This window comes from Salminus brasiliensis, chromosome 22 (genome assembly GCF_030463535.1).
Source record: "Salminus brasiliensis chromosome 22, fSalBra1.hap2, whole genome shotgun sequence".
NCBI classification, from domain to species: Eukaryota; Metazoa; Chordata; class Actinopteri; order Characiformes; family Bryconidae; genus Salminus; species Salminus brasiliensis.
In genome coordinates this window covers 5,015,078-5,042,855 of record NC_132899.1, presented here as the reverse complement: position 1 = coordinate 5,042,855, position 27,778 = coordinate 5,015,078, and the positions used below count along the sequence as shown (strand labels likewise).

At 42.5% G+C, this 27,778-nt stretch overlaps 2 protein-coding genes across 2 annotated transcripts in view; one reads left to right on the top strand and one right to left on the bottom strand.

Annotated features, from left to right (window-relative positions):
• Nucleotides 1–9,981, top strand: part of LOC140544470 (inhibitory synaptic factor 2A) — a 56,572-nt gene extending 46,591 nt beyond the window's left edge. Inside the window, exon 4 of the mRNA XM_072668000.1 lies at nt 8,197–9,981. Coding sequence (XP_072524101.1) covers nt 8,197–8,380 — 184 coding nt within the window. The 3' untranslated portion in view covers nt 8,381–9,981. The remainder of the gene's footprint in view (nt 1–8,196) is intronic.
• dock1 (dedicator of cytokinesis 1) overlaps nt 1–27,778 on the bottom strand; it is a 357,310-nt gene that overhangs the window by 189,585 nt on the left and 139,947 nt on the right. The window contains exons 26-27 of the mRNA XM_072667919.1: nt 21,786–21,913; nt 18,282–18,377 (exon numbers count right to left, since the gene is read on the bottom strand). Coding sequence (XP_072524020.1) covers nt 18,282–18,377; nt 21,786–21,913 — 224 coding nt within the window. The remainder of the gene's footprint in view (nt 1–18,281; nt 18,378–21,785; nt 21,914–27,778) is intronic.

Sequence of the window (27,778 nt, the reverse complement as noted above, 5' to 3'; positions counted from 1 at the left end):
AAAGCGAGCCACAACGGAGCAGAATGCCCAGTCAAATATTTACCCCCATACATATTTGGACGATCTGGCGGCATTGAGCGTGCAATATGTACAGTAATACTGACTTATGCAAGGCATCTGCAGATCAATATCACCAATATTGGCCTTGATGTTCGGATTCACACAATATCTGTAGCCAAACTGCTGGTGTTAATTAGCCAGTGCTCTGGATAAGACAGCACACTTGGGACTTTACACAGATAACACTGGTCTCCATTCCAAGTCTGCTGATCCTGCTTAATTGATCCAACTGACATGGCAGTCAATCAATCAATCCAGATCCTCAGAATGAACCAATGGCAACTACAGGCACAAGAACCAATCAGTGGGAGAAGTTCAGAACTTCAGTGCCTCACTAATGCCAAACATTACTCCTAAACCTGACCTCTGGGAGATCATCCAGCATGCAATAGTGCACAGTATGCAGAGGCTGGAAGCGCTAGGACTCGACCTATACATCAGATCCAAGCGAATCAGGTCCGTGCTTGTAAAAGGATCAACATCCAACACGTCTGCGGTCGATGATTCCGCCTCGCTGTAAACGTGCTTTCTGCCGTTTTTTGTATCTTGACCTCACGAACACTCTTGCGGCTGAATGCAATCAAATCCTCATAGCAATGCTCCTCCAAAAAACAAGTAGAAAGCATTATTATTGCCTGAACAGTAGAGACAGTTACTCCAACAAAAGCAGGATCCACACTTAACGCCCTTGATTTTAGAAGAAACAATGAATGAGCGTCCCAATACTTTTGTCACGGTGGTGTTTTCCTTTATCGCTTTGCTGCATCGTGTATCAATCGTCCAGCATGCAATAGGGCACAGTATGCAGAGGCTGGAAGCGCTAGGACTCGACCTATACATCAGATCCAAGCGAATCAGGTCCGTGCTTGTAAAAGGATCAACATCTAACACGTCGGTGATCAATGATTCTCCACCAAGGGAACCCAAGTGCGTTTCCAAATGCTAAAAACTAGAAGAGTTCATTGAAGATCAACTAAAGTAAACATGGAGGAGTATCATTTATTCACGTAATGCTTAAACAAAGACGCACAAGTCCACCGACAATAGGCTTGAGATCTTACCCAGGCAATAATAATTAGTCAGAGCCTTTAGAACCCCTTAACCGCGCTGTGTGTTGCCATGTATTAACCGAAACCAAAAGCACAGGGCAAGAACAATAACAAGCTTACAGGAGGAGAAAGCAGAGGAGGATCAAACTTCTTCTCTCCCTCTGAAAAAGCCACAATGCCACATGAAAGCGAGCTGTACTAAGCCGCTCTTCTAACTCCTCGACGGAGGCAATGAGAGGGGATGCGTACGCCTATCAAAAGCTTTTCTCTAATTAGTGGCTTAGAAACAGCAAAACGCATCGAGGCTCTTTTCTTTTGACAACAGTTGTGGGTGTGCGAGGCGGGCGATCAAAGAGAAGCGCCTGGAAGAGCAGCAGAACCGGGAGAAGGAGCTCAGGTCTGCGAGAGACGAGGGGTGAGATGGAGGGGTCCAGAGAGATGCGAACACAGCAGCTCTTCTGAGTGCTCTGAGCCCTGGCGCTCCGCTGCGAGATGCTAATGAAATATTGACATGTTCTGGCCTGGCGCTCCGCTGATGTTCTCCGGTTTATCTGGCATGGGCGAGTATTAAGACAGGAAATGAATGCTAAAGACATTTTCTTCTGGCACGGAGACTGGAAGGTGAGATGCTGTTCTTCTGATGTTCTGCTTAGAATTAAACAGTATCCACAAAATACTATCAGCGATCATACTGCTGATTGTGAGAGGAGGTCTAATTTTTTTGTGTGTATTTGTGAATCAACATTGCGTTATTCTTAATAAAATAACGTACTTTTGTTGGATTGCATGAATAAGAGGGATGTCCCGTCCAGTCCCGTCCCGTCCCGTCCCATCCCGATCCGATCCAGTGACTTAGAATTGAGGGCCGCTCCAGGCATCCTTCTAATAGATCAGGTATCGGCCTCTAAAGTCCCAATCCACTTCAAATCCTATAGTTGTCTGTACCTGAGTGCCATCTGGAGTCCTCTAGGCACCATCACTAGACACTATCATCAGCTGCTGCAGACGAATTTCTCATTTTATCAAAAACTACTCCAGACAGAGTTCATATGTGACCTTTGTTTGGTGAGCAAAACAGAAGAGAGCTTTATTTGAACTGATAATGCTCTGTACTATGTACAGATAATACTAGATAATACTGTCTAATGCTAACTCTCCATTCCACCTTAAATAACGCTGCAGTTATAGTGTGTGCATGACAACAGCAGAGCATTACTGTTGCGTTATTTAAGGTGGAACGGAAAGTAAAGGGACAGGGAAAACTTTAGCTTGCCCTTAGCTCAGAGCCTCGCTGTAAACGTAACGCAGCGACAGCAGACGGCTCCTAGAGTGCGTTAGTTAGTCTGTCAGAAGAGGAGGATTTACACCCGTCACTCTTCCAGAAAACGCTGGTCTGATCTTTCCTCGCAAACACTCTTGTCGCTGAATGCAATCCAGTCCTCACAGCTTGGCTCGAAGATCTAGTAGAAACCATTACCTTATCCCTGGACAGTAGAAACCTTTACTCCAACAAAAGCAGGATAAACTCTTTAATGCCCTTGATTTTAGAAGAAAATGAACATGAACGAGCGTCCCAATACTTTTGTCATACAGCGTATGATTGTGTTTTCCTTTATAATATTAATAACACCTTGCTGCTTCATGCATCATAATATATATCGATATTTGGAATTGTAACCCCCAAACCGTGATGCACATTATATTGTCAGATTCTTGCCAATACTAACTAACGGCTCAAATTATCACGACAGTGAAGAAACTTAACAGAAACTGAGATACGGAGACGTTTCCCCAGCTGAAAGTCACTGGCTATTTACTAAGAGACCACTTGGATCCGGAGAACACCAGAAGGTAATCTGGCCACTATGGCATTTTATACTTTTAAGACTGTAAGAAGATTTACAGTGAATAAAAAAAAAATCATGCACCTCATTGAAAGTACATTACAGCAGATCCCTGCACAAACCTAATCCAGCTTGAATAAGGCTTAAACTCCAGTCATTAGATTCAGTAGAAAAGCAGACAGCAGATTTACTTATCGGTGGAAAGTCGCAGATGTCTCTGGGTGTCTGCCTTGCCCAGCGTGACAATCAACTACTTTACAGCGACAGAACTTAATCTGCACCGAAGTGGAGAGCTGTCTAAGCTGTGCCATTTGACCATAGCTGGAGGCCACACTTTGACTGGGACAGCAGCAGTGTGTCCCTCTTTGTCCCAGAACTGTTGCCACTCCTCAGAGAGCCATGAAGGTGTTTTAAAAAAAAAAATTAATAATAATAATAATTTTTAAAAAAATGCTGAACAGGCAGGAAGTCGTGGAGCCTTTTTTATATTATACGACCAATTTAGAAGTTTAGGACATCACCATAACCATTATATTATTCTTATGAGCCGAACTCTACATAAATATGACAGATGGACTGAATGGGGTTTGATGCTGAAGGACAAACTCCTCCTGCCTGCATCTGTCAAGACCATAAAGGATTAGAGGGCTTTAGAACAAAGAAAGCCAGTCAGAGACGAAGAGATAAACAGCTATAATGCAGCCATCATCACCGGTTATACTGCAGAAATCTGTGAGCAGCTTAAAGATGCTGCTTCTGACACCCACTCCAGCCTTATCCAGATAAATATCAGTGATTTTCCCACTCCTCGCTCGCTCCCTCTCTCTCTCTGCGGTAGCGAGTTTAAGACTGAATTGATAAGGGCATAATTACAAGGGTCTACGCTGTGATTAATTTGTTAATAGCAGCATTGCCTTCGGCCTTTGAGGAAAGACCCAACCCATACAGAAGACGTGCTTAATGAAGAGTGTTCAATGGAGCAGCTTTAGCTATAGCTAAATGCACACTCTTGGTGCATCTACCGTTCCAGCCAAACATCGTCAGGCTGCAGAGTTTACTTTACTTATTTTTAAGATCGGAGGTTGTTCATATGTAAGAAATGTAGTCAGCATCTTTTTCTGGACTGCGGTGCTCGCTGCTGCCTTGTGTATATTTAATAGCCTTTTCCCACAACTCATCTTCTGAAATGCCAAGCAGAGGAATTTAAACTTGGTCAAACGTAAAAGTTACGCTTTGCTGTTGGTTTTTTCCCCCCCGCCTCTTAAGCTGGAAAGCTCTTGTAAAGGAGACTTTATTTTACATCTGAAAAGAAGTCCAGTGAGACCGGGTTCGAAAATAAACACAGCAACTCCTGAATTGCCACACTCCTAAAATATATTGGAGAGGGATTTGGGGCATACAGTGTTAAAAGGCTTTCTGCCACCGCTCACCTGAAGGTACTGTCAGAAAATGAAGAAAATGACTCCCACTCTTCTCCACCACTACAACAGCATGCAGACATTTCTGCCCAAAAGAACCAATCCATGACTGTTAACTAGACTTTGAAGAAGGACTATTGCTTACTCTGTGAAATACACCCTGCCCTCTGACAATACAGTGGCCTTCTCCTCCTTCTCCTCCTCCTCGTCGTCTTCTACAAAGGACAGCCACTGGCTTTATTAAAGGTGCACGGGAATGGAAGGCCGTGTTTATCTTGGAATAGCTGAATAAGACTTCGGTACATGGACGTGAATAACCATGAGGGGGGTTGTACAACCAGCACCCCTGTGGTCATACTTTCCTTTCAGAATCCAGAGTACCTCTTTTTCATCAATTGGTGGGGCTGGACCAACTAGTGGACCTGGGGTGGAGGAACTGGGGTGATCTGGGGACCATTCAGCACTGCAGTGATCATACTGTTCGTTCAGAGGCCTCAGAATCCAGACCACCTCTTTCCCATCAATTGGTGGGGCTGGAAGAACTGGGGGTTGTACGTTGACGGGGCTTTGACAATTAGATATCAGGCTCAGGACAGAAATCAAGACTCAGATAGCTGGTACTTAGACACTGCTAATCCTGAAAGCTGGAGAGGGGCAAAATGAGTAGAGACATCCCGCTCATATACTCATGAGCACCACTGAACTAAGGCACTACACAGATCTAGCCACGTCAAAAGGCTCCACGCCTAGTCTGAAATCGCCGCCGCATTCGCTGCAGAACAGAGACCATTAGTGCAGTTCCAAATACTAATTGGTACTGCAGTAATAACCTCTGTAATTAGCTGATCACAAAAGGCTACACTTAATTTCTTTTTGTAGAGCAGTTCAGACTGCATCAACATCAGCGCTGCTTCACATTCCTACACAACACTCTTCCACATGAGGATTCTGACCAGTATGACCAACTCCATAACCACCATTCAACCTCATCAGATCCATAGACGACCCATAGATCCATAGGCTAATGCATTTCTATGCTAGCATTTTGCATTAATATTTCTGTACTCTGATCTATAACCAATAATTTAATAAAAAAGTGTTGCATTGGTTGAAGACTTGGGTTGAAATACTAAGCTTACCAAAAACGTTGTTATACACAGAGAATAGGGGCAATAATCTGACCTCTATTCAAACCATGTGGCCCAAAGAGACATTGATGCTGTCACCGTCTCAAGATCTTGTTGAACGGGACTGAAGAACACCAGATAATGCTCAGAAATATTCAGAAATTAGCTTTAATAATAATAATAAATTATACTGAAATCAAAGTGGCTTTTTTTGGTCGTTTTAATGTCAAACAATGGAGGCATGCTGAAACTCTGATTCTTAAGGAAACACAAGCTTTAAATATTTGATGATTTAGTCCCCTGCAAGAATTACAATGAAAATCGGGTGTTTATCTCCTCAGTAAAACTCTGATATAGAATAAACACTAATAATAACACTCCTACAGAAAGTGGTGGAGGTGGTTCTCCATCACTGTGTTCATCATTAGAACATCTCCAAAGTTCTCCTCTCTCATGGAGTCTAGTATTATTTAGAGTTCTCCTCAGATCAACACCTGGTTTGGTGGTAAATCAGGGCTTAATGATGGTAAATCAGGTGAGCTGCTGCTGCTGCTGCTGCTGCTGGAGTTGAACACATCCTCCACGCTGTGCTGGCTGGACTGGGGGGCGTCCAGGAGAAACCTGGAGGAACCGAGCGAGCTCTGTTCTTCAGACTAGCTCACCGACAAGATCTCACTACTTTCTCTCTTCAGAATGAGAAGCTCTTGTTTCTCCTTTTAACTGGATTTGTTTATTACTGTAAGTTTTCTTTAGAATCACAGGCTAAGGACATGTTAATTTATTACATAATGTGAGTCACTTACATTTTAGTGATTTTCCAACTGAGATTATTAACCGTATGTTTCACTCTTATCAAGATGCTACAATATGCCTTATTTCCAACACTCAATTATACTGAACATGCTGCACTAATTAGACATAATGCTGTACTTGACAAGACGCAAAAGGTAGTCCGTTTCCCACCATCTGTTAAAGGAAGAGCCACGTGACCAGCTGCTAAGAATTTAGCTAAAAATACTTTGTTTTCCCAGAGAAACATTAGTCATGTCGGGAATGGGGGGGGGGGGGGGGGGCAGTTATGCCGCAAACACAGTTTAGAGAGCGCTAGGGTGCACCTTCGTCAGTTTGCTGTGTGTGTGTTTTAAGAAATGAAACGTAGGTCAGGTTAGAGGCCAAACGCAGCTCGGCGTGTGCGTTTCGCTGTGTTGACAACATCGAGGTCACATTAAGATGGGCAGAGTAATGGACATTCATGTGGAAAATAAGGACCTCAACTGGCATGACTTAAAGAAGTGCAGTGCAGACCAAAGGGAGACACACAAAGTCTGAGACAGGTCCTATTGTTACTACTGAGGGAGTGAGCTAGTAGCTAGTGGATGTATGCATGCTTGTCTGTGTGTAGCTCTGTGCATGAATGTGCGTGTTGTGACTGATACTACTGTTCTTCATGAATGATTGGTTCACTGAAACTCATCCAGGCAACCCTAAGGCTACCCCACACCAGTCGAGACAGGCCCAACAGATAGGACACAGCACACAGTGAGAGTCAGTGACACTGAATGAATGTACTCACTGAATACAGATACAGTAATAATGGTTAATAAATGACTGAGGAAAAACAACCTTCAGTATTGACCACCTTTAGCTAACCTGGCTGGTCCCTGGTTAGTACGGTACTGGCGGGAGGCTTCGAACATAACTCAATACACAATCCGCTTTAGTTCCACTGGTTCATCTAACCTACTTCCTCCAGATCACAGCGTGCATCTACAACACTGCAGAGACGCAAACCTGCCCGTCATCCCAGCCACACACTTAAGATCCATTTGCTAGTTTATATACATTTAAAGCTATAAACACCACAAACCATTTGTGGCCTGTGGGGCCAATGGGAAAACCCTTAGCTTGCGCCTCTTGAGGACTTTAAGGGTGAGCTGAGGATTACTTTCCATCTTTTCATTCACTTATTTTATTGTCATTTTTAAGAGTGTCATGATTGCTTACAGTATTTGTTGGTATTCATGCTACCTGTGCCACTGGCTGCAACACGAGCCTGACTTATCCACACTCATGCTTAACAGTTGGGGAGGTGTTCTTTGCATGGAAATCTGAAAACAAAATACCTTTTATTTCAGTCAAAAAATCCATTTTAACCAGAACAGGACTTGTTAAGTGCACCAGCTAAATCTTCCTGAAGGCCTTTGGCAGAAAAACAGGGCTTCGAAGTCTTGGAAAGGCCCCTTGGTCTTCCAGACCTCATCATGTACTCCACTGTTCCTGATAACTGGCATTTCCTAATTTTCTGAGAATGGGGGCTTTTTGGACACTGATTATTTTAATTGCTAGCATGCTCGACTTTGTGTTCTTGTCCGCTGTAGATCAGGAGTGACATTAGAAAGTGCTCCCTGATCGTGGTTGTTTCCTACTGTAAGATACTGGATGTTGTTGACAGAAAAAAGGAGCAAAGCAGTGGTATCAGAGTTTAAACGCTGCAGTTGTTGTGAAAGGAGACAAAATTAGACCTTGCACCTTTCAAAAAACCAGCGTGCAGTCCACCTGATGTACCTGGCATGTGGTAGCCTTCAGATGCTTATGCCTGACCCAAGCATGATGAGAAGGGGACACGAAGGTAAGTGCAAAGTGTCTAACTTGTCTCTCCAGTGTGTCCAGTCAGTAAACCGTTTCTCCTTCTCTGCAGTGTGGAGCTGGACTTTAAGCAGCAGGAAGACAAGCTGCAGCCGCTAATGAAGAGGCTGTGCTCAGCGGAGGACTCGCCCTTTCCCTCACTGCCTTACCCCCAGGAGGCCTACACCTCCACCCCGAAGCGCAAGGCCAAAGCAGAGGCCAAGAAACACGCCCGCTGGAAACTCTGGTTCTTATGAAAGAACACGCAGCAGGACATGCACACTCTCTTACTATCTGTCTCCATTCTCCTCTCCCTCACCCCCTCTGCTCTTTCGCTCACTCTTTCTGGAGTTTCGTCATCTTACCATTCTCCTCGTCACACACAAAAAAAAAATAAAAAAAAAGTGAAATGGAAAAAAAAAGAAAGATTCTACATTTGAAGAAGAAAGAAGAAATAAATAAATAAATAAATAATTCTACGTTTTTGGATCCCGGACACTGAACCCGGCTACGAAGTCCCAGAGCTTGCTTTGAAATAAAAACAACAAAAAAAAAGGGATCCTACTGGGGCTGCATTTTCCCCGATTTGTTATCAGAAAAGGAGAATATTTTTGGACTAATTTCCCCAAACTGAGCGTGAAATCCCTCTATTTGCAGATCAGCAAGGTGAGAAACGAGATTGGATTAACCTCATTCATTTAAATACATAGAAATCAAATCTACACACTAGCGATTCTTTACACATGATTGAATAACGATATCTCTATTTACGGCTCAGTTTATTAACAGGACCTGACCACTCTGCCATTTATTTATTTATTTATTTATTTATTTATGTATGTTTGTTCTGTGTTCATCGATCACATGGACGAATTGAATATTGGTCTCAGTCTCACATAAGCAGGGAGGAGGGAAAAAAAAAAAAACAATTTCACGCACTTGGATTGAGAAAAGCGACTCCTTCCCTCATGGATCTCAGCAAGACTGGACTCTCACCATTAAGACAAAAGCACAATAACACTCAGTAGATACTCTTAGAGATGAGAAATGGGACTCGAAATGTAGAAAACTGGAGAAGAAAAATAATATAAAAAACAAGCAGAAGGACATTCTTATTTGAATGAAAATAACTAGAAAATAAGGTTTCACACTTATGTTTCAAGTTTCTATATAAACCCAACTTTCTGAAGATCTATACAGCTACTAACTTTGAGATACTAATTTAAAGGGAAAAAATGAGTACCACTTATTTTTCTATATTCTTAATATCAAGCATTAAATTAAAAGTCCGATTTTCTAACACTCTGTATGAACGTATCTTGCTTCAGTGTTTACCGGATTATTAAAAAGCTCAGACAAGAAAACCAAAAAAAAAAAAAAAAAAGAAAGAAATAAAAAAAGGAGAAGATCTTCTGGATGGATCACCACGACAGACATTCGATTCCAAAGCAAACTGGCTTTCATGAGGAATATGAAAATTAATGCCACCATCTGCTTTTCTCCACGGTACATAATAACCTCGCATGTTAAACACACTGATTCAGCAGCAATGAAAGCAGTAACCTCAAAACAAATGAAAGCAAAGCTGGACAGTGGGAATGTGCTCAATGTGATTCACTAGAAGGTGGAGATGGTCTTCAGAAGTTCAGAAGCTGTGATCATCTTCAGTACCTTCATTTCTTGTGTCTTCAGAAGGAGTCAAACATCGGACCATCGAGAGATCGATCCATCATTATCCTAAAGTGCAGGCCGGGTCCAAGCACGGTTTCTACACCCTATAGAGGTCCTTCTAGACTGATCGAGCCAGCACTCTCTCAAACTCTTTTCCACCTTATTTACCATGACAAAGTTATGTGTGTGTGTGGGGAGGGTGGGGTGGGGTGGTCTTTGCTTACTTTGGGGATGAACAGAAGGGATGATGGACATATAGTGAGGAGCATAATATGCTCAGTATTCGGATTATTGGAGAATTTAGCTTGAACAGCAGCAAAAACAAAAAGATTAGGGTGTTACAGAGAACCACTTTCATCCTATCCACTGCCTTCCAAAGAAGAGGACCTGTGTCTGAGGTTAAAGGCTGTAACTTTTAAACATCCACCCAAGCGCCCATACGTCTGCTCTTACCACTTTGTGAAGGGGAAACCAAATCCAGAACATCTGCACCCAGAGAAACAGCTCGGCTATGAAGCTCCGATGAAGCGGAGGCATCAGGTGCTTGTGGAGGCTCTTGGCTAGCTAGATTAGCTTTTACAAGCACCTGATGTGTCCGGTGCTTCACTGGAGCTACAAAATGGAGACACGAAAAGTAAAGGCAGACATAAGGACATATGGGTAGATGTTTAAAATGACAAAAAGATAAAGGTGCAAGTATTTGTCAGTGTCCTATAAACAGCGAAATGTGTCCTCTGCGTTTGACCCATCTGTGGTAGTGAGAACACACACACCCGGAGTGGTGGGCAGCCAACTCCAGCACCCTAGGAGCAGAGAGGGTGAAGGGCCTTGCTTAAGGGGCCAACAGTGGCAGATTGTCGAGCCCAGGTATCGAACTCTCAACCCTGTCATCAATAGTCCGGAGCTCGAAACCACTGCCCCATATTAAGTGCCTTAAACCATAGACGCAGGTCCTCTTCTTTGGATATGGTGCCCCACAGCTGTGTTGGGTTTGAAATCAGTGTCTGAATGACGGAAATGATCAACTGACAACACACTATTGAAAGTAGGCATGACCAAATAAAGTGCAGAGGGGAAGAAAGGGAAAAAAAACAAGGGTTTTTAAGTTTTTATAAAGGATATTTCTCTTATCAAACGTCTAAACAGACTTTAAGATAAAGGGTCGAAGGTTGTGTCCAGCTTTGTACAGAAGATCTGATCAGGGCTAACTAAGAACATCTCCTGGAACAGGGCTCATATGAACTGAAAAATTCGGGGCATTCGGGGTACGGCACTAGCTAATGAGGCCGAGAACATCGCCGGAGAGAGGAAGCACACCCCAAAGTGTTGCTAAAGGCCAACGGATTAGTCTTGAAACCATGACCTCCAGAAGTAACAGGATAACTCTCTGCTTAGCACATCTGGTCTCATGATCTCCACACATTCTAGTCTATCTGTTTTCTGCCAGCTAGAGTAAACACCTTATCTCACTGTTTATCTTCAATATCAGAGGATTTGATTTTTTTCCCCCAATAGTTCTACGGTAGCGTGAAGAGAGACCTAGATGTTTATCTGTACCTTAAAGAAGTGCAATTGATTCACTATGTGCAATATTGTGCATTTTATACTGTTTTTAAAATCAAGCAATTTAATATACAAAATAAAACCTGACAAACGAAACGACGTGACCTTGAGTGTTCAGACGTGATTGACAACCATTTCGAATTTTTATCAAACCCTGGAATCCCACTACAACCATATATACTGTATATACACACACACACACACACCACCCAACCCCCCACCATCACATTAACACAGCTCTAGGTGGAGCTTTCAGTGCAGAAACAACATACCGCACTGCTTTATCCACCACCAGCCCGTACAGAGCACTCTCCCCTCCCACTGCAGACAAATTGGAGGCGTTGTTAAACATTCAAAATGTACACACTGCGTTAAAGTGAGAATTACTAGATAAAGAACGATCATAAATGAAAAAAACGGGAACACAAGAGCTTGATGAAGAGCACAGAAAGAAAAGAACAGAGAGATGCCAGCTGCTATAGAAAGCATGGTCAAGGGCATGTTACTCCAGCGTTAGGATACATGGAAATTAATAGATTTAATCTAATATTTAAAAACCTATACAGAAGGGAAAAGGCATGTACACAGCTTAGAACAGTAATGACACACTACAGGAATAAGCAGAGCCATGGAAAAGCAACGGACTGCAGAAAAGTCAGATACGAGTAGGTCCAGTAATGTGAAAAGCACTGGAGAGCGAGTGAGAACGAGCGAGATGGAGAGAAAGAGAGAGCAAAGGGGTTAAAGCAAAGCAACTGTAGAGTCAGATCTGCATGCGGGACACATGCTGGGTGTGTGATCTGAATTCTGCGCTCATACAGCAGAAGCCAAACGGGGAACCTTAATGCATAAATCTGAATTGGAGGAGTGACGAGCAAGGACACGGAGGAGGGGAGGTTTGCAGAACAATGCTGCAGCAAGCACACTCTATCCACTTCTAAGCAGGGATGCAGCGATATGGGAATTCTGGGACGGCGGCGATAGCAATATATATATAAATATCTGTAAAATGTACATTCGGGAAACGTGAGATATTTAAATATACACGCTGATCAGCCAGAACATTAGCACCACTAACGGGTGACGTGAAAACATTGATTATCTTCATCAACAGTGGCTTCATCCGCCATGGGGTGGATATAACAGGCAGCAAGTGAACAGCCAGTCAGGAAAAATGGGCAAGAACCAAACTGTGATGCTCTAGACGACTGGGTCAGAGCATCTCCAAAACATCCGGCAGGTCTTAAGGGGTGTTCCCAGCATGCGGTGATCAGTACCTACCTAAAGAGCTCCAAGGAAGGACAAACGGAGAACAAGCAGCACTGGCATGGGCGCCTAAAGCTCAATGACGCTCATGGGGGCCCCACGTCAGAACTTGCAGGACTTAAAGGATCTGCTGCTAACGTCTTGGTCCGAGACCCCACAGAAGGCCTTCAGAAGTCTTGCGGAGTCTATTCCTCGAATGGTCAGATCGGCTGTGGCGGCACAAGCGGGAGCTACTCAATATTAGGCAGGTAATGATATGGCTGATTGGTGTGTGTATATATATATATAAGCTCTGTTCTTCAGACTAGCTCATAAGATCTCACTACATGCTTCAGAATGAGAAGCTCTTAAACCTTTTTACTGGATTCATGTTCACCTGCATCTGTTCTGATGAGATCTGGAGCTTCTACAGTGAAAACCCTCTTACTGCAAGAGACGTGGGTTATGTTTAATAATGCAGTTATATATGCATACACACACACACACACACATTTCTGAGCATGTTGTGAATATCAGCGGCACTTCAGGAACACCAACAAACTGAATGTCTCATTACAAACAAGGCCTAATTAGCACTGGTTAATTGGATTTGGTGCAGAGCAATGTATGAAACACTGAATACAAATAATCAGCACTCTCAGTTTTCGGTAATATTTTACAGAGCCACCACTTGTTCTTGTTGTCTGTTCCAACTCATTAGACATCAGAAGGAAAGTAAGTGTGACAGAGTACATCATAAAAATGACCTCAAGTCATGGCATACCGCTGCTGTCCAATGAAAAACATGTATCTCCATTTTTGTCCAGTTTAGTTTTCTCCATGGTTTCAACCCTCAAGCTGCTTCGCATGAAGAGACCAATAGAAAAGCTCTAAATGACCAAGACATCATTTTGGCAGCAATATATTTGTGCCATATGAAACTACCAACTATATATAGTCAGTTAAAAAACTGCTTTCCAAATACTCTCCTATACTGAGCATCAGTATCAGTATCACTGATTACCCTCTCTGCAATGAAATGTGTAGTTAATCAATGCTCTGTAAGCACAATATGATATTAACGATATAACAAATTGTGTAGCACGATAACAAAATGCATCATGATGTATGTAGTGCAGTGGGTAACAACACTGCCCTCCCCTTGACGAACTAGGGTTCAGCTCCACAGCTGAGCAAGTACACCACTCAACCCCAAGTCTCTACATTATCTGAACTGTACAACATGATTCACATTAGAGCTGGGCAATATGGGAAAATATTGTATCACAATATTTAAAGACATTTTTCTGATATACGATATTTATGACAATATTTCATCACGTAGACAAAATGCATCAACAGCGTTAATTTTTTAAAAACTGCTTTACAAATACTCTCCCATACTGAGTACTGTGATTTTTACTCAAAATATGCTGCATGAGCTGGGCGCTATAGAAAGAATTTAATATCCCGATATTTAAAGAATTCTTTTTGGATATACAATATTTTTTGCAATATTTTGTAATGTAGACAAAATGCACCAACATTACATTTTTAAAAAACTGCTTTTCAAATACTCTCCCATATTGAGTACTGTGATTTTTACTCAATATATGCTTCACTCTAGAGCTGGGCGATATGGAAAGAATTTAATATCACAATTTATTAGGATATACAATATTTTTTGCAATATTATGTCATGTAGACAAAATGCACGAACAGTGTAAAATTTCAAAGAAATGCTTTCCAAATACTCTCCCATACTGAGTAACATGATTTTTACTCAAATAGGCTTCACTCTATTGAATTAAATAAGACTGATTACACTCTCTGTAATGAAACCTGCAGTAAATCAATGCTCTTTAAGCACTGACGATATTCACGATATAACAATGTGTACTACAATAAAATATTTTATTGCCGGGATGCATTATTATATGGCCCAGCTCTAATTAACATGCAAGTCACTGTGGGTAGGAGCGTCAGACTAATACTGGAAATGTAGACGTCACTTACCCGTAAACTTCATCAACATGGTTTATTAAGGCAGATAAGTGTAACATTAATTTGCAACGGGTAATTAAAATTAAACACAGACATATCACTGCTGTGGTACACGGCCACTAAAAGAAGATGGTCTTTCACAGTATAAGAGCAGCAGATATCAGTATCAAATATCAACCAAAACTAAGTTCAGTGGTGATCTGCAGGTACAGGTAGGATTCCATCGCCCTTGTGTATCCCTGCGTATAAATACTGTCCATCAATGGAAATATTAATAAAAAATAATTGTATTTCGTCACTTAATATCTCGAAAATGATAACTTTACAGGAGAAGGAAAAACTCTCTTTCAAAAGAAATATTTTATTTCAAGTCATTTTGGAGCATTTCTATTGGTCATTAGATTTCGACACAGTGTTAAAAACAACGACCAGATCAATGTCAAAAAGTGAAAAACATTTTTTGTGTTTTTGTGCACAAATGTTTGTGGACACCCGTTCTAATGAATGCACTTAGCTACTTCACGTTGCGTCCATTGCTGGCACAGATGTGCAAATGCACACAGACAGCTTGTCTAGTCCCTGTAGAGAAGCACTGCCAGTAGAACAGGACTCTCTGGAGCAGATTAAGATCATGAACCTATTGGCTCTATGCTTAATGCCAGGCGTGGGCTAGTAGAGGGGTATAAAGCCCCCCAGCATTGAGCTGTGGAGCAGCGGAAGAACTGTGTTCTTGGAATAATGGATGGTGGAGCTCCATCCAGTACTTTTGGGATGGGCTGGGGAGTTGTGGATGAGGTGGGATGAAGATCATCAACAACCTTTACCTTACTGGGGTTCTTGTTGCTGAAAAATCTAGTAGAAAGCCTTCTTCTCTGGACAGTAGAGGCAGTTACTCCAACAAAAGCAGGATTAACGCTTATTAATAACCTTGATTATCAGCATCTCGATACTTCTGTCCATATAGTGCATGTACGTCAGTATATCTGTCAAACCTGATATATACAAAAATCCCAAAATATATAAAATCTACCTTCATGAACACACAACTGCAGGCACTCAAAGCAGTAAAGACAACCCCCCACTTGCCACTTGCATTCCTGTGCAATGCAGCTCAATACCATCTCTGGCACTGGGGCTTTAAAAATTGAAGCAGGTCTTATTGGCCATTAAATAAAGATGGAATGCTTTAACCGCTTAAGGACAGCAGAGCTATTCCTTATGCCTTAAATCGGCGCGGCTCACATGGCTGGCATGCATTTTCCACTTATAGTAAGGTAGGATTTACTGCAAAGCCTCTGAGAGCAGGGGTCAGCAGAGGGAACGTGCAGCAGAACGGCTCTCCAGAGAAGCACAAGCTGCATTATATGATCCTTACATTAGGATTTCAGCAGCTGGGATTTAGAGGGAGTCATAAAGGGTGAATGTCTACACTGCTAACACAGAATGTATGAGATTCTGCAGGGAAAAAAAGCGAGGGAAGGTCAGGGATGGAAAGAAAAGAGAAAGGGGGCCAGGGAGGAGGGTGGAGGAGGAAGCTAGAGTGAGATTAACATGCATAAGGTGGGTGGCACTGCAAAAGTCAAGGACGACGGCGGCGGCAGCGGCAGCAAGAGCAAGAGCAGTGTGCCTGAATGCGGGGCTAACTGCTCTCACTGCACTGATGGGTCAGCCTTACTTACTCTGTCTGCTGAATTCAAAGGAAACTAAAGATCTATCATGTTACACTCTTAAAAACATAGGCCCTTCAGGGCGATTTTGAGTGATACCATAGAAGAACCACTTTGGAGTCCGAAGGGAACCTTTTTTGTAGTAAAACTGAATGAGGGTGAACATTTAAAAGGTTCTTCACACTGATGCAGCTTGTTTAATAATCTCTACATCCAGGCAGTAGGAACAGTGTGGCATGTAAACCTTTGCATTACAGCTGCTGTGGCTCATTTCTGAAGGGTCGCAGTATTGAGTATCTTGAATTTGGGGTCATTTACCCTAGTTTTGGATATTCTGAGGGTTAAAGTCGCTCTGGATAAGAGCATCTGCTAAATCCCATAAATAGAAAAGGAAGTGCATCACAAACCTGGTTCTCTATAGAACCAAAAGAGGGTATTTATTGGCCAGTTTTATTCTTTTATTCTGCTATCTGGTGTCAACCAGAGGAGGATGGGTTCCCCTGTCGAGTCTTGGTTCCTTCTCTCGATCTGAGGGAGTTTTTCCCTTGCCTCTTCCACCCGTGATTTGCCCAAAGGAGGCTTGGGCCTGGATCTCAGTAAAGCTGCTTTGTGACAATACGACTTGAGAAAAGAGCTATATAAACACATTTGAACTGAATTGAATTCTTCTAAGATGTCCTTTGTAAGAATCATCTAATGCATTTTTATGTCTGAGACCAAAACTCGCTGGGAGGCGCTGTACGATTAAAATCGTATAATAATAACAATAATACGTTGCTGAACAGTTTCAGTGTGAAAAAAGGCCCAATAACTCAACATTAATATACTATAGTGGCCTGTAATAAGACCCCAATAGCAAACGGGACGCGGCGTGATCCATTATGCTAGCCAATAATCTTAGAAAGTTAGTTTTGGTGGCTCAAAGTAGCATCCAGGCGGCTTCAGTCCTATTTCTACATTTTATAAACATCCATGCATCAGCATTGGTATCTTCATTGAAATATGTTACATGAACAATGCTGGATATCATCATTGGCCAAAAATGCACATTAGTTTAGCCCTTAAAATATAAATAAAAAAATAAATAAATACATGTCTATCCTTAACTATTATATAACCTATTCTCGTAAATAGCCAGAATCACAGTCATTCAAAATATGAACAGTTAAAATTTCACCCATCCCGTAAATGGGTATTCACATACAGATGCACTCATATTCGCAAGCCAATGCAGAAGAAACCATGGTGATATCTTGTTAAGGAAGGGAAGAAAAATAATTTTCTATCCTTAGCAAATAAAAATAAAAAAGTAAATATAATTAAATAGCAGAAATTCAAGTATCCATTTCCATCTTTTCCACAAGCACTCACATTTAGGTTAATTAAAGAGGCCAGTAGCTGCACAAGTAATAAGGCAAACGCTTATATAAGTGAGTGCTGAAATTATTACTGAAAATGTAAGTGTGTGTGTGTGTGTGTGTGTGTGTGTGTGTGTGTGTGTGTTGCAGAGAAAGAGACGGTGAGGGAGAGGGAGAATGAGAGTGCATTTCTGCAGTGAATGATTTGTATAGTAATTGACATGAGACTGCAGTAGAGAAGGGGACTAGAGTTCAGCTAACAATAACAGACTGATCATTCACTGCAGTGTGTGTGTGTGTGTGTGTGTGTGTGTGTGTGTGTGTGTGTGTGTATGTATGGAAGTGTGTATGGAAGTGTGTGTGTTCGTTCATATCCACAAAAACACAATAAAAGCCAGAGAATGGACTGTACTCTGCGTGAATGCAGCATTATTAACCCTAGATATGAGAAATCGAGAGGTGCCCTCATGAAGTAATGCAGTGTAAAGCTACAGCCACCAGAATCATTCCAGTCCAAACTCATTGACAGACTTACAGAAGACGAACCCCCGGTTAGCAAGGGCGGAGGAACTCCTCGAGGGAAGGGGAACATCAGATTTAATGTCTGATGAGAAGAGAAAGAGAGAGTAATCAAAAATAATCAGACTTACTATGAGAGCAGAGTCTCGTCCCATTGAGATCACTGTTCTGTTCACCGTCCTCAACAGCTTCTCCATAATGACCTGAACGTGCCACTGAGTGGGACCCTAGAAATCAACACAGGCAGAAAAACCCTTCAGAAACTTACGTTTTTAACTTAATACAAGCAACAGAGAATTCGTTACATCAAGATAGGCCACCTGGAAACAGCCTGGATGCTATATCGGTGCCACTAACATACACTATACGGACAAAAGGACAAAAGTATTGGGACACCTGCTCATTCATAGTTTCCAGATTTTTTTTTTTTTTTTTATTTTCAGGGAAGAAAGCTTTCTACTAGTTTTTGGAGGAGCATTGCTGTGAGGATTTGACTCAAGTTATATGTAAGCATGTAAAGTATCCTTTAGATTAAGTGATTTTAGGGATGGATGGACTTTGAGTGCGCATATAGGCTAGGATGAAAATGAATTACTGAATTATTGAACTAAATGAATTATTGCACTTACTGAATAATTAAGCTTAGTGTGTAATAAGCCTTGGAGTGGTAGAGTAATACTACAGGATTTTACACTAATATGACTCTATGGATTACGCAGCGTTACACAGCAGCAGTTCTGGAGAGAGGTTCTCCACCTGCAGCTCCACCACCAAAGCTCCATAGTGCAGTAGCAGCAGCAGCAGCGTTCCGGCCCGGAGTGGGAATGACTGAGGCGCCGCTCTCCCCCTGTTCCAGTCAGTGGAGCATCAGTATGATTTGGTAAACTGCATTTCCAGGTTAAATTGTTCATAATGTTGCTTTAAAAGTGACTAAAATGTGACTAAGAGGTGGAATTTCATGTGTTATGTGTTTCATGTTGGTAACTAGGCTGAGCAGAGGCAGAGTGACGTGGTAATGTGGTGTACGTCTCAGCAGGGAAATCCATCTAAAATTCGACTCCCAGACGGGAGTGAATTATTAAACCTGCTATTTCGCAAAACCTCCTCAAACTCAGAGTGTTTCAAAGCAGGGAAAAAGTGGCTGTGACGTAGGACTTACGCAACCCTCACACACATACACACACTCACAAAGTTAGGAGGTTGAAACAAGTAAACTCCATCAATCAGGACACGCAGACACACACACGCGTCAGTCTGCCAGTTTAAAGACGCCTTGATGGCTAAAATGTTGTGTGGCAACACAATGAGGCAGATATGACGGAAAGTGTGTGTGCATGTGTGTGTGTGTGTTAGGAAGAGAGAGAATCCACAACAAAGCATGCAAGACAGACTGGAGAAAAGAGAAGAAAGGAGGAGTGTTAAACAGTGTACTGAACCTCGGCATATTTCATAAAGCTGAGCTGAATTATGGAGCGAGCAGTCCATGAAATAATCATTTGTTTGTAATGTGCAGAGAGTGGGAGACTGGGTAATTAAATGGAGACTGGCACACACAGCGTGCAACACTGAGTCTGAGTGGCAGAGGGAAAAACACTGTGCTTGTGTCTGTATGTGCATGAACTTTCTCCATGTGTAGCAGTTCTAGGCTGTAAACAGAGCATGCTTAGTAGGGTTGCATGCAAAACTACTGTGTGTTTGGGTCAGTGTATACACTCACCAGCAATTTTATCTCTGTATAATAATAATAATAATAATAATAATAAGGCAATCAAGACATGACAAAGGTGCAGACACTATTTTATAATTAGTTGGTCAAATATTCACTTTCCCGCCCAATTTGGTACAGCCAACCACCCCACCCTTTCATAGCTCCCCCTAGCTCTAGCACTGCTCCCGACACTAGGAGGGTAAGGACTTTACAGTCTCCTCCCATACATACAAAGCCAGCCACCGCCTCTTTTTTTTTTAACTGCTGGCGATGCCTGGCAGCTGATCACTCAAAGGAAAGTGTTGGGTTCCCAGCTCCACCGCACCAGCTAACAGACACCTCTGCCGGCCAACATTGCTCAAGAGTGATGAGGAAAGAGAGTGCACCCACTGTGCACCCTCAGATTCCGGCTGCTGATGGCAAAGCGGCATGACTTGCGACCCCCAGGACTTTCATCTTTAATTCAAGGGGTTGAAAATGTGAATAATGCAAAAAAAAGAATAGTGCATTATTTAGGATTTGTTATTTAGGAATTGCAACTATTTTCTTTCTCCCCCAGAGTCAAAAATAACTGGACAATCTGACTGGCCAGCAGTTTTATGGTAAGGTGTAGTCTGTTCCCTCAATATGTCATGACAAATGAAGGAGATAAAAGGTCTGGAGTCGATCCCAAGTGTTGGGATTTGTATTTGGCAGCTGTTCACAGGCACTCTCAATACACAGTCCACAGAAATGTTGACGCAAGTGAAGAGGGCAGCCATTAAACTAAAAACGAACCAAATCTATCAGAGCAGGAACCTATCAGAGCAGGTCAAATCCACATTGTGGTCTAAAAAGAAAAAAGCAGAAAGTCCAACAAACCTAAGGCAGCAGCATTAAAAAGCCTGGCAAAGCATTTCACTGGAGGAAACCCAGCATTTGCTGATGACCATGTGTTCAAGACTTCACTGACTGAAGTCACTGACCGAAAATATGCGTCATCCGAGTATTACATATTTTACATTTACAGCATTTAGCTGACGCTATTATCCAGAGCATCTTACAAGGTTACTTGTATTACAGAGGTGAACCAGTGTAGTGTTAGGAGTTTTGCTCAATGACTCTTATTGGTGTCATCCAGACCGGGACTCGAACCACAGTCTCCCACATGGTAGCTTTGGTAGCTCACTGACGGGTAGTGTTGTTCTCTATTGGGCCACACCAATTAGCTTGTCTAATTATTTAGCTAAAGCAGATCACTGAAATCTTTCCATAGTGAGGAAAAACCCTACACAACATCTAGTGAAGTCCAGAACACTCGAGGAGGCAGGAAAACCAGGCAAACCACTGGTAGCACTTAAGTACAGAAAGGTAAGATCTGATTTTGCTAGAAAACAGATAGCAAGCCTGATCAGCACTGGAACTAAGGTTAACTTGTACCGGGATAATGGGATGAACGGATTATGGAGAAGAAATGGAAGGGCGCATAATCTGAAGCAAACTACACCATCTTTCAAACATGGTGGAGGCACTGTTATGGCAAGGGCATGTGAGGCATGGGCATGGTGAACTAATGTAGTGTCAGGAGTCCTGCCCAATGACTCTTATTGGCCTCACCCAGACCGGGACTCGAACCACAGTCTCCCACATGGTAGCTTTGGTAGCTCACTGACGGGTAGTGTTGTTCTCTATTGGGCCACACTAATTAGCTTGTCTAATTACTTTAGCCAATTGCTATAATTTCAAAACAGTTAAGACAATATTTAGGTTAGGTCTGCACATTAATCACATTCATTGGCAAAAATATAAAACCTGTGTCTCAGTCCGAACACCCGACAGGTATGTACTGTATGTATACATGCATGTATATGAATATACAAACACACCCACACACAGCGTGTTGCCCCTGCACAGTCAAGAAGAGCTGTGTAGACGTGTGTGCACTCACCACATCACTTCTGTACAGAACCTCTAGTATGTTGCTGAGCAGCTGGCAACAAGCCTCCAGCTCCTCATGGTGCTCCAAGTGAAATTTCAACTGATCTGTCATCAGCGGCAGCAGGATCTCTCTGCAGTCTGAAAACACACACAAACACAGAGAGAGTTACCATCTAGAAGCCCTGGAGTTGGGCAGTAATGATCAAATCAGCATTACCAATTATACCACATGTACAGTTACGTAATAGGCGGACATCATTATACAGAGTAACATTCAGCATAAACATGCTACACAGTTGTGTCTAAAGAGCCTCACTTGCATAATGTGTTGTGTTTGGGTATAAAAACTCATTATACCATTGAAAGGCAGCAGCGTTGCCTATGCCATATGCGCTATGCTATAGAAACCATTCAAACGCATTGAATTATTGCTACTAAATACTTCATTTTACCTGCACATGCTTATCATGCAGTGTATGGGAAACATTGGGTGCATGCCACTCAAATACAGAGACAAGACTCTGACACCTGTAACTCAAAGCAGAATTTTGCAAGAATAAGCATTTCCTGCTCCTGGACTCCCCCTACAGTTGAGAAGTAATATCTGCACTTTTAAGCCACCGCACAAGAGATGCATTTCTGGACAAGCTGAGAGCTCTGAAACTGGTCACCAAAGTGGAAGAAGCATGTGGACTGAGTAATATCACAGGATTTGTGAAGTGTGACTCAAATATGGGTTATGCAGAGTCGAATGGGGGTGTTTTCCAGCCTACTTCATCACAATGAAGCTTGTGGTGTCCTGAGCCCAGAACAGAGGGAGACACGTGAAGCAAGAATGAGGGCAGGGCATGTGTCAACTACGCAGTAGACTGGACGATGAGGCAGGATTACAATAATAATAATAATAATAATAATAATAATAATAATTTAATTAGAGAGAGAGAGAGAGAGAGAGAGAGAAACATTGCTTTTTACATATAAATAATGTGTAAAAAGTTTGTGGACACCCTTTTTTTAATAAATGAATTCAGCTACTTTGAGTTGCACCCATTGCTGACACAGATGTGCAACTGCACACACATGCACAGCTTATCTAATCCCTATAGAGAAGTACTGCCAATAGAGTAGGTCTCTCTGGAGCAGATAAGCATAGCCCTACTGGCACCATGCTACCTAACGCCAGGCGTGCTTCATCCATCCGAGACTTTTAGGACGAGGTAATGTGGAGATCTTCCAACATCCTGATCTCACTAATGCTCTCATCGCTGCATGCAATCAAATCCTCACAGCAATGCCCCTCCGAAATCTGGACAGTAGAGACTACAGAGTTACTCCAACAAAAGCAAGATTTTAATACTCCTGAATTCAGAAGTAACAATAAATGAGCAGCTGTCCCAATACTTTTGTTGTTGTAGTGTAGACGTTAAGCACACAGCATCCATACTGACCCCTCAACCATGTCTGCTCTCACTACTGCGGATTAACACTCGCACATTTGCCACAATTGTCTGACTGAAAAACCTTCAAGGATGGAGGCCTGCCATCAAAAACCTCATATAACATTTTGCAGCTGATCCCACAAACATTCACCACCACCGCTTCATTTCCCCGAGACTATTCATTTTCAGGCAATATCATGCTCCACCTAACAGACACCCATCAGCAGCCTCCTGCTCGGCCCTGTCTCGTCCCTATGAAGCGGGGAACTATAATCAAAGAAGGAAGACGCACACAAACGGCAGGGCTGCTGTGCTACACGACGTGATGAGAAGACTGCAGTGAGATACGGCTGCAGTGAGCTACACACCATCTCTGCTCGAGCTGCTTTTTCACACATGAAGAAACAATAAGCCGAGGAGCAAAACCTGAGACGCCGCCTCACCTCGAGACGGAGATAACGATGCTGGCTCAGAGTTTCAGGTAAGTGCTAAATGCAATTTACACCAGGCTGATTCCAGTGACAGATGGCCTCCTAACACGTCACTTAGCTGGAACTAAAATTACTTCAAGAACCGCAAGCAAACTATATGGACAAAAGTATTGGGACACTTGATCATTTATTGCTTCTTCCAAATTAAGGGGTGTTGAGTTTCTTTTGCTTTTTGGAGTAATGATCTAATGGCCAGGGAAGAAGGCTTTCTACTAGATTTTGGAGGAGCATTGCTGTGAGGATTTGATTGCATTCAATGACATGAGGGTTTTTGTAAAGGTCAGGATGTTGGATGATCACCACCCCACCTCATCATCCCCAACTCATCCCCAACTCTTCCCAAAAGTACTGGATAGAGCATCATCCATCATTCCACAGAACACAGTTCCCCTGCTCCACAGCTCAATGCTGGGGGCCCATGTATCCATCTACCCCACGCCTTGCATTAGGGATGCCATCAACAGGTTAATGCCTATCTGCTCCAGAGAGTCCTATTCTATTGGCAATACAGATAAACCACACCTGAGGAGTAAAACAATGCACACTAATGCAATTCTTTACAATTACAGTCAGAGGACATCAGAAAATGAAAAGGCAGTGGATCTGCCGTAGTGCTGAACCCCCTTTTTCCCCCCTAATATCATAAAACTGATCCAACTGAATATAAATCACTTCCTCCTAAAAGAGCTCACAGATACCAGTCAACCAAAATACTGTGGCTTTACAAATGTACTGTCTGAACAGCTTTTGCTAAGGTCAAAATCACGTCATTTCTTCAGTTCCTCTAAGTGGACTTCAGCTAGACTTACAAATTAAAGGTCTCTTAAATATCAAAAGCCAAATTCGAATTTTTAATGAAGCCTACTTTCAACTAATATTTGCCTTATTAATTGCTTAATTTTCAGTTCTATTGCATGCAAATGCCAGATACGTTCCACTGGGCAAAGACAAACAGTGAAATCTTAATTACAGGAGCTCAATACCAGCATTAATTACAGCATATTATTCAACTTTGTCCACACTGACTGTCGCCGCAGTGGACTAACTAACTGCACTGCTGATACACACACGGTCACATCAGAATATTATGGACACCCACGAAAGAGTGGGAATAACCATTCATGGATGACAGGCTTACAAAAGCGAGACGTTTTGGCCATGACTATAGTATAAGGTGATGGAAGGTGTTCATTATAGAGGTTAACTGCTTTACAGTGGATTGGCGTGGATTGCTTTGCACCACTTGCTGGAGTCGTCATTCCCATGTGGCATCAGTGGCCCAAGGGGCACCACTGTTAGTGCTGTTGGGAGACTCTCTCAGTACACCTTCACTACCAAAGCTCTAGGACATCTCACGAAGTTGGTGATTACAACTTTTCGCCCGGTTTTCACCCGGTTTTCACCCGGTACCCTATTATCATGCCCTCTTAGACATCAGTCAAATCACGCCGTTTGCCCATGATGATGATGATTTCGCACTCTGCTACAGCTGACTGGTGTGCTCGCTTATTTACACATACAGCAAACCCTGTCGCATGGCATCTGTAACATCCCGGGCAGAGTGCATTCCAAATCAGGGTGGTCATAATATTCTGATATGACTGTGACAGTGGGTGAGGGGTGGTAGCATCTCAAAAAACAGCAACTTTGTGGGATGTTCTAGAGCTGCCATAGTGAAGGTGTACTGGGAATGGCACAACGGCATAACAGTGGTGCCCAATGGGCCGTTGACACCAGAGGGGAATGACAAATCTGTGATCATTGTGCACCAGTTAACTTAACACAGTCCATGCCAGGGTGATCCGAGTCAATGGTGGTTCCCACTATTAGGTAGGTGGTCATAATATTCTAATATTCGGACTTTTCTATTAAGTCTTAGTTTTCTGAAAAAAAAAAAAAAATGTATCAGAGATGTTTCAGGTGTAAAATTGATCTTTTGAAGAAAACAGTGGAGGATGCCATATCACGATTCTGAAAATAGATCTGATACCAGGGTCGCATGCTCTTAGCAAAGCACAGCAAATAGCAGGTTGCAGCAAAACCCGAGGCCACTCGATGGTCATCAAACCCTCAGAAACACATTACACACAGCAGCAAAATCTCTCCCCGTAAAAACCTTTCAAGAAAACGATTTCCAATGGTGCGTCGACTAAAACCAACCAGAAACCAACCAAAAACAAACACTTAAGCATCTTCAGACAGGATAACTGTATAAATATATATATAGCTCTAATAATAATGGAACACTTTGGTGCTAAGGTTTTCCATCAAATATAATATTATATTTCATATTAAGGGTGTAATTACACATTAATTGTACTGGAGATGTATTCAGTTACAGTTATATACACACCAATCAGCCACTACAGTAGTACCACCTGCTTAACATTAAGTAGGTTCCCCTTGTGCCACCACAACATCACACCACCATTTGAGGCATGGACTCCACAAGACCTCTGAAGGTGCCCTGTGGTATCGGGCACCAAGACGTTAGCTGCAGATTCTTTAGGTTCGGGAAGGTGTAAGACAGGCCCTCCATAACCATCAAACGAAGTTTAAAAAAGAAAAAGGGGTGTAGATCAAGTGGGCGTGGCAAAAGAAATTATACACATATATATATATATATATATATATATATATATATATATATACAGTGAGTCCAAGAAGTATTTGATCCCTTGCTGATTTTCTTTGTTTGCCCACTAATAAAGACACTATCCTTCTGCACTTTTAATGGTAGATATATTCTAACATGGAGAGACAGAATATCAAGACAAAAATCCAGAATATAATTTTAAAGAATATATTTTAATTAATTTGTATTTCAATGAGGAAAATAAGTATTTGATCCCTCTTGCCAAACACACTCAATACTTAGTGGCAAAGCCTTTGTTTGCAAGCACAGCGGTGAGACGTTTGTTGTAGTTAACCACAAGTTTAGCACACACACCAGGGGGAATTTTGGCCCACTCTTCTTTGCAGATCCTCTCTAAATCATGAAGGTTGGTGGGCTGTCGCTTGGCAACTCTGACCTTCAGCTCCCTCCATAGATTTTCGATCGGATTGAGGTCTGGCGACTGGCTGGGCCACTCCATGACCTTAATGTGATTTTTCTTGAGCCAATCCTTTGTTGCCTTTGCTGTATGTTTAGGGTCGTTATCATGTTGGAAGACCCAACCACGGCCCATTTTCAGATCCCTGGCAGAGGGGAGGAGGTTGTCCCTCAGGATTGTGCGGTACATGGCTCCATCCATCTTCCCAGTGATGCGGTGAAGTAGCCCTGTACCCTTGGCAGAGAAACACCCCCAAAACATTATGCTTCCACCTCCATGCTTGACGGTGGGCACAGTGTTCTTGGGGTCATAGGCAGCATTTTTCTTCCTCCACACATGGCGGGTGGAGTTGAGGCCAAAAAGTTCAATTTTGGTCTCGTCTGACCACAAAACCTTCTCCCAATAACTTGGTTCATCTTTCAAATGATCATTGGCATACTTGAGGCGCGCCTCCACATGTGCTCTCTTCAGCAGGGGTACCTTTCGGGCACTGCAGGATGTGAATCCATTGTTGCGCAAAGTGTTGCCAATTGTTTCCTTGCAAACTGTGGTCCCAGCTGCCTTCAGGTCATTTGCTAACTCCTGCCGAGTGGTTGCAGGACGATTTCTGACTGTTCTCAGCATCATTGCCACCCCACGAGGCGAAATCTTCTTTGGAGCACCGGGCCGAGGTCTGTTGATTGTCATGTTATACTCTTTAAACTTTCTGATAATTGCACCAATAGTTGTTACTTTCACATCCAACACCTTACTAATCTTTTTGTAGCCCATTCCAGCTTTGTGAAGGTCAACAATTCTGACTCTGAGGTCCTGTGACAGCTCTTTGGTTTTACCCATGTTGGAGACTTGAAATCTGTGTGATCTGTCTGATTCTGTGGACAGGTGTTTTTCACACAAGTGATTAGTGAGAACAGGTGGCTTCAGGTCAGGTAACAAGTTGATTGGGAGTGTCTAACTGGTCTGTAAAAGCCAGAACTGCTAATGAATACTAAGGGATCAAATACTTATTTCACTCCATGA